Source organism: Protopterus annectens, chromosome 12.part0 (genome assembly GCF_019279795.1).
Source record: "Protopterus annectens isolate FY-2018-M chromosome 12.part0, PAN1.0, whole genome shotgun sequence".
In the NCBI taxonomy this organism is placed as follows: Eukaryota; Metazoa; Chordata; order Ceratodontiformes; family Protopteridae; genus Protopterus; species Protopterus annectens.
The window spans coordinates 90,072,374-90,080,758 of NC_056746.1; the positions used below are offsets into that span (position 1 = coordinate 90,072,374).

Below are 8,385 nucleotides of genomic sequence, written 5' to 3' on the forward strand. Positions count from 1 at the left end.
AAGGTAAGGGAAAAAGTATAGTTTTGTACCTACCATAAATGTAGATGTTCGAGTGTATTCACTGCTGCAGTCATTACACTTGGGTTATCCCACCACCAGGCGGTCCCGCAGTCGGCCAGAGCTCCAAAGTCTCGGTCCGGCGCCGGCCGCTGTCGCCTCCTCCTTGACGTCACTGCGCCAGGGGCATACAAGACGCAGCTGATGCCATTTTCTTCAGTTCTTCTTCCCCCGGATGTCAGTTTCCCCCAAATAGGTAGGCAATACATATTGCTAATAAAACATACATAAAAAATAAAAATATTTATTTAATTTATTTGATTTAGGTCAGTCAATCTGTAAAATGAAAGATTATTTAAAATTGCTGTCTAAATTCAGATTTAACTTATTAGCAAAATCCTTGGAATTAAAATAAATGTATTCCCCACCTTTTATTATTTTTGTAATGATACATTTTCATGTATATCTCTAGAGGTCTATAAGAAAATCAGCAAATATTTCTCTAATATTGTTTGGAGCAACAAAATTCACATAATCAACAAAAATAGACTCTTATAATAAAATAAAAAGTATGCTAATGCTCTGAAACCTTCAGTTATCTATAATTATAAAACTTTTAACTATTTCAGGACACTATGAGCCGAAATTTATATATACGTCATTATGGTCTCAAATTGATCACTTAGGTTTCTCACTAAAACTGTTCTCTTTGTTGAGAGAAACTTAGTGCATTATACTTTCATGCCATTTTATTTAAAACTATCTATAATAGATATTTGCACATTATTAAAGAAAATGGATATATTTAATGGGTTTCTACTTTGGTGACCCCTTTTAGACAAAACAAATACTGCAGTAAATACTTTGTGCTGAATAATTTCCTATGGTGATCAATATGTGCCTTTCCCATTTAATAGAAAGCAACAAAAATGTTAACAATTTCTGAACAACCTCTTTCAATCCAATTTAAATATTCAGTCAGAAATACATGAGAAACATAAGAAAATTGTCAATCATTTAATTACTCATAATTACACATCACGAATATGCAACGTTTTTACATATGGCAAACTGCATAGCAATACCCAGTTCTTCAGAATCTCCCATGAAATGTGCAAACAGTGTAAATCTGTTTGGACTTCTCAGCTCTGGGAACAGCACTTCTTAGATTTAGTGGTTCTTTGACATTTTTACCTTCAACCACCTGCATTAGAGAGACTGGAAGTACAAACTGTATTTTTTTTATGTTCTTTATAGGAGTTAAATCTGCAAGCTGTCCTTTTGGTCCAACTCTTTTGCAATGCCATTGGCATCCATGTATTCCATTACTTCCTCTGGGTGTTTGAAAGTCACCATGTTTGCACCCATTTTCACTTGAAGCACTCGGGAACTTGTAAACCAACTATTAATTCTTCTTATTGCACTTTCAAGTCACCAGAGTAAAACCTCTCAACGTATTGTGCAGTGCTGTACTACAGTCTAGCAAAATTCAGACAAGTCACCCTGATACCTTGTAAGTCGGTCCAAGTGTTCTTACTGTAGACAGGACTGCCTGTCAGCCTATAAAGTTAAGAAATTTCACATTAAGATCACTGGGGCAGTAAGTTCCAAGTCCTGTGAATCATTTTAATTGTGATAGACTCAGGTAGTGAGTCTGGAGTGGTTTACATCATACTGAATTTGACAGGATCAGATCCTTCTCTTCTAAATCAATAGTAATGAGACTGTTTGAATGCAACCTGTTTTCAAGATCATTCAACTTTAATGCCAGTCTTCTGTTCCATTTTGTATGCCCTGTAATCTGTTCTGTATGTTCTGCCAGCATTTCCTTATAGGCTTGTCCCTGCATTTGGTATAATTTCTCAACTTTCTAGCTCTGCCTTTCCTTCTTCGCTAGTTTGTCTTAGCAATGTGGTGTCATTCAGTAATTCATGTAACATAGGAAGTATATAATTTATAGATTACTGAAGCACTTCAGGTTATCCAGGTTCTTATGAGACTGAGCCTTTGCTTTGTGTTTCTGCTGCACAACTAAACCAGTTTCTTCTGAATCCTGACTATTATTGGGCCTGCCAAATGCAAAAGAAATTAACCAGTAACCAAAAGCATTGACCAACAATCTCTGCCCCAACATAAGGTCAGCCAGCCACATTGTTTCCCTTATCAATTACAGCAACAAACAAGGATTCCTTTCGTGTATTTCCCAGGGTCCAGTGCTGTATGATTAATGCATTTGCACCCATACAAGTTCTGTAGCATCAACCCCCCCCCAAGCAATAAGACTTTATTATATTATGATTTTGAAGTGTAACGTGAACACTTTGGATTATGTTCTCTTTATCTTAATCAGAATTTTTACACAAAGACCTACTCAACTTCATAAGTATAATGAAGATACATTTTAGATACATTGTAACTAATGTTGTCTTTGTGAGCTCCTCCAACAAAAAGGGTAAGGTTTTACTGACTCCAATACTGTGTATAGCAGCCTTATATTCACTCTTTGTTACTGTATTATCAGCACTAAAACTATTTCCTGAAAATGTATGCTTTTAAGCATTTAAGTATATTGACAGAAAAAGTGCTGAAAACTGAGAAGATGAATATAAAAACTGAAGTTGCTGGTTTATGCATAAAGTCATATACTTACAGCACTTTGCAGACAAATGTCCAATTATATCACCAAGAATATTTAGCTGCAAATGCCATGCCATATATGGCATAAAGCCCAGTTTATTCTGCCATGAACTGGTTAATACAGGGAGAAGAAGATTTAAGAGAAATTGGACATGTCATTTCTTTATTTATGGATCTCCATATTCAAATTATTTTAGTAAAATGCAAAATTGCTGTAAAACCATTTCATATTTTGGAGAAATAATTTGTTGGCAGGATATCTCCATTTTAGTGTTATCTTCTGCTAATTAAATACCATTCTTTCAGATATGTTAGGCCTGGTGGTCACTTTTGAAGGTATGCCTTTCTGGGGCTTAGTACAGAATTCACATAATATTCATAGCCAACTACAGAGTGAGGTGTAAAAATGACCATGGTTTAGGTGTGCACACACCTAGATGCCTTTATCTGAGTTAACTAGTTAGTGAATCATAGTGTCTTAGCAGTGAGTACAATCATTGCTACCTGCAAACATATCTTGAAGGAAGATGCCTTTGGTTTTGAAGCGGAGGGTCAGTGGTTTGAGCTGGCTTATTTTAAACATAAGGGCTTCAATGTGGTTGTTTAACTATCAGTTATTTGTACAGGCAGTATTCATGCTGTTGTCAAAACAGAATGAAGTGTATTTGCTGGCTATAGAAGCCCCCACATTATCTTTGTGAATTATTTATCAGTTTTTTTGTGCATCTTGCATTCATGGCTTTACACTGTCCTAGGAATTGGCATTTAAGGTTTCATACATGCGGTGAATATTTTTGAGTTTGTGAAATAAAACCTGCTTATTTCAGACCACCGTGAGGGATGTTAGATTCATGTATGGAAGAGGACACATACACAGGTCTAGCATGATAACGTTTCAATTTGTAGATTAGCTGACAAGCAATTTGAAAGATAAGATATAGTTGATAGAAATATTTTTGGAATTACTCAGGTAGTTTACATAAAACAAGATGAGAAGGTAAGGGATGATGGTCTTGACAGTGATGCACTATGACATGACTTTCCAGGTGTATCATCTTACAGATTTCATAACTGTAAGTTTAGATGTTAATGATAGTCAGAGATATCCTGCGGAAGTCCACACCTTTCATCGTAGTTCATCATATGACCATTATTTGTTTTTCATCTCCTCTTTTCAGACTCTATGTCTGATGGTTTCATGGTGTTAGTGTGGGATATAAATGTCAGTTTACTTTTAACTACTGCCTCTGCTCATATTTAAGAAATGGGAACAGTTTTTGAAATGTGTTTTGTATTCTGATGTCATATTCTTCCCAAAATGAATGTCGTTTTCTTTGATGCCACCAGAATGCGCAGGGGAAGAGCCTCCAGAATACGCTACGAATCGACCAGATGTTAATACAATGAAGAGTAACTCCCTTGGCCGCTCCTTCACACCTATCAGTGCAGACATAGTGGACAAAGCTGTATGTGCCAACTGCTCTTTTATCTGTATAGTCATATTCATTGTGTGTTATGCACTATTGCATCCTAAGGTGCAGTGTGACAAATTGTTATACCTCAGTATTACTATTATCCTTTGCATGGCATGGTGTTACAGCAGAATGCCACATGCATTGAGAAACAGATGATAAGCCTCGCGATTCCATAATGTGGAATGTTTCTTTGCTTGTTAGATGAATTTCTGGTTATATGAGTATTACCTTTAGAGAGAAAATCAACTCTATAATGACTCAGAAATCTTAATATGTAATTAAGACTGCATGCTAGCAGAGTGATGTGTTTCAGCTGCATGAACTGGATGCAAGTAATTTGAGCAGTCTTAATAGTAACCGAATCATTCACACAGCATATTTTAAGGTGCACGTACCATGGAATGGTAGCTGTAATATTGTGAATAAAGTATCCTGTAACACATGCGAATGACAGTTTAGGAAGAAAGAGAACGAGAGAATTCCACAGCTCTGGTTCGATACTGGTGAGATTCCTGAGAATAAAGAAAACATGGGTGGCCAACTGCAGACCAATAGAAATAAATGCAATGATAAGATCTTGATCACAGCAGAATCTATGACTGAGGCTATTAATAATCACTTACCCAGAGTTAGCAGGGAAAACATCTCTGCCTCATGTCTAAGTAGGTGTAGAATGTATGATGCACATAGCTCCTTACTAAATTTGATTGAAAGGTTTGGTGGATGTTATATTAGTTAATCAAAATGCATATTCATCAAATGCATATTCATCACCAGCTAAACAGCAAAATTCATTACAGCAAAGCATGACATTTTTTCCAGGGTTAAGAATCACTGGGCCATCAGCACAACTTTGCCCTTTTCCCTACCATAGTGCAATCTCAGAGTTGATATATAGAGTTGGAGGTGTGTAGGGGGTACAGCCCCCCAATTTGAGGGGTCTGGGTTGTGTAGCCTCCACTTGGGTGAGTTTGATTTACTGCAGTGTTTGTTCCGGAGTGTTAGAGGGTGAGTGGTTCCTAAACCTGAGAAAAATTCCGTGCTTTGCTTTAATGAACTTCACTGTTTAGCCTTCATTGAATATGTATTTGACAAATACATATTTCGATGAATTAATATAGCCCGGTATAGTAAACTGATAATCATGTGTGGGGGGACATAAATCATGTTGGTAGAACTAGCTCTGTGCCATTTAATGGATGTGTAAAGGGTAGTATTATCTTGAGCAAAAACAACAAATTTAAATTGAATATCTGTGACATTATCCCTACACCAAAATCAATTTAGTCCTTACTAAAGTGGCAAGAGAGTTTACTAACAATATGTTCTTCTTTCGGCTTTTCCTGGTAAGGGGTCACCACAGTGGAACTCCAGTCCACTAATGATTGGCAGTAGATTTTTACAGTGCCAAGGTGCCAGCCCAACCTTCAATGAAGGCACACCCATTCACGCATGTCTTTTGCATGCCACTCAACTGCGGGGAGGACATGCAGACTCCACACAGAAGGTGCTCCAGCCGAGAAGCGAACAGGAGAACCTCTTGCTGTGAGGCGACAATGCTACCGCTGCATCACAGTGGCTTCTAGAATTTACTAACAATATAAGAAAAAACATTCCTTATATTGTTTTAATTTACTAATATAAGGAATGTTTTTCTGCTTCAATAGACCATTTCATGGTTTGGGAAGAGATATCAGTTAATTTTAAGTATTTTGAGTCTGATATGGTACACCTTAATGACCAAGGTAATAAATTCAGATTAATCAAGCCAACAATGATTATTAAGAATGTTTTTATTGATAAACACTAATGTCACACTCTATCCATCAAACAAATGGATTCTTTGAAATTTTATTTATGCAATGTTCTTAGTTTGAGCAAAAAATTTTCTTTTCTAGAATTGTGAACAGCTGTGGATAAAACTGATTTTACCCTGGTGACTGAAACAATGCTACTAAGAAACAGCTAAGCTGACGTTATTACTGTGGTATAAGGGTTATCATAACATCAGAAATTCAACTAAAGGGGGAATGCATAACCTTTTATGTAAACAGTAAATTGCACTCAAATATTTTACATAATAGTTCAGCAGGTGAAATACTTCAATAAGGATATCCACAAAGGTCAGCAACAGGATTCTGTCAATTTTATAGCCCCCCAACTCAAAATAAGCAGAAACATTTGTGGCTTTATTGAAGTCCTCTTTTCATATCTACAGTCTGACTTTCATATACTCTCTGGAAATCTCAATGCACCTAACATGGAATGGGGTGACACACTACTTAGTAATGGTGCTTTGGAAAAAAAACTTGTCTGTGTCAGTAAAGGATATGATTAAAACTCAATTTGTTAAGGAAGCAACCAGGAAGGATAGAATTCCTGATCCTGTTTGAGTAAATGACATTGAAAAGTTACTAGACTTTAAGAAATGTTTGGTTCATACCTCTTCAGTATGTGATGGAAGTTCCTGTGTAGTCCAGTTACATGTTTAGAGGGTCCAGTTACATGCATACAGGGTCCAGTTACATGCAAAAAGGAGGAGCAAGGTTATAGGAGAGCTTTTTATAGTACAAACTTCATAAAACATCTCTGCAGTTTTGTGATTTTCGTCTCAGGCTTTTAACAGTCAAATATATGGGAGTCAGGATTTGAAAGTAAACCCATATGTGTATATATATATATATATATATATATATATATATATATATATATATATATAAACTACGTGATTGCTGTGTTGCTTACTAGCTTAAAATAACTGGCTATTACTTTGAATCTACAGCAACTTCAAGATTCACATTTGTAGGCACATCTTCTATTAAACAAATGTTCACTAACCTCTTCTTTTTCAAAAAGATTCTTAAAAATCTCCATCTTTTTGTTACTAAAAATATATTTATCATTCAAGAAATTATAAATGGTTTTACTGCAAAAATTCTGCAATTATTATTAATACATTTGTATGGTTTCACAGTCTACAGTCTACATGCGATTGTCATTTGTCTAATCTATAATTATTGTGTTTTTTTCTACTTTCATTGGAACTGCATGTAAATATTTCTTTATTGTTTATACATATTTTGTATAATGTTTTCTGGATATCCCCTTTCACTTTCTGAACAAATCATAGAGTACTATATCCTTGTCTTCTTAATCAACACTCATATTTGTCATGCTGGGATGTTGTCCTTTTATAATACAATGTTTCATAGAGTTTAAGGGCATATTATTATATCCGAGTACATTTTCTCCTGTCCTTTAAAAATAAATACATTTCAACATGTCATGTCACCTTCTTTACAACTTCTGGTCATGGCAAATTTAAAAACAATATGGCAGACATATTAATGAACATCATAACATTGTATATTTCTTCTTCCCTAGCTGCCTGTAATAAGAATGCCATCTTAAAAAATCTGAAATAGAAATAATTTTTTTCCCAGTGGGTCATTCCTAAATCAGCATAACTGGGAGTCATTGCTATACCTTTAGTCTCTTGTTAAAACTCCTTCTTAAATACTAATAAATTATCTGTCAATATTTCTTCTGTGCTGGAAATTATGTAGTAATTTATTCAAAACCATTCAGCCCCTATTTAATTTGGTATAGCAGAATCTAATGCTTTTACATGGTTTACTTATGACCCATCGAAGCACAATATTTCAACTCATGGTTTTCCAAAAGAAAAATTCAGAAAACCATGAAACACACACACACACACACACACACACACACACACACACACACACACACACACACACACACATAATCATTTCTGCAGAGTTCTAGTCCCTCTACACCTCTTGCATTTAACGTTTGCATCACACTATGGAAGAGGACACAAACTCTTGAAAAACACACCGCATGTTCTCATTATAAAATATATTGAAGTAAAACTCACTGTAATATGAAATTTTTGCACTAGAGATTATTATTAGCACAGCCAGCATGAAAGTGTAGAGAAGCCTTTTAATATTGGCAGTTATTAAAAAGTCAGTTAAATTTACTAAACTATCTTTTTACCTTCTTACAAAAATAAAGGGAATCTCCAATACATGATTTTGTTGTTACAATCTTATCTTTATCTCTAGTATAAATGACAGCAAAGTCATACTTTGTGCTGGAGGCCAACAGTGTAAGTCTTAACAAACAGTATTAATTTCTTTGTATATCTAAGGTACATCAGAGATGATGTCTGTCTTGGGCAAAGGAACTCTAGAAAAATTCCTTATTTTATGGCGTAATGTAACCATCTCAGCACATAATATTTATCCAG

At 35.3% G+C, this 8,385-nt stretch overlaps 1 protein-coding gene across 2 annotated transcripts in view; it reads left to right on the forward strand.

The window, feature by feature from the left end:
* Positions 1-8,385, forward strand: part of CARD11 (caspase recruitment domain family member 11) — a 2,459,919-nt gene that overhangs the window by 1,662,203 nt on the left and 789,331 nt on the right. For both annotated transcript variants that reach the window (XM_044089102.1, XM_044089103.1), the window contains one exon: positions 3,982-4,100. In XM_044089102.1, the coding sequence (XP_043945037.1) occupies positions 3,982-4,100 (119 nt within the window). The remainder of the gene's footprint in view (positions 1-3,981; positions 4,101-8,385) is intronic.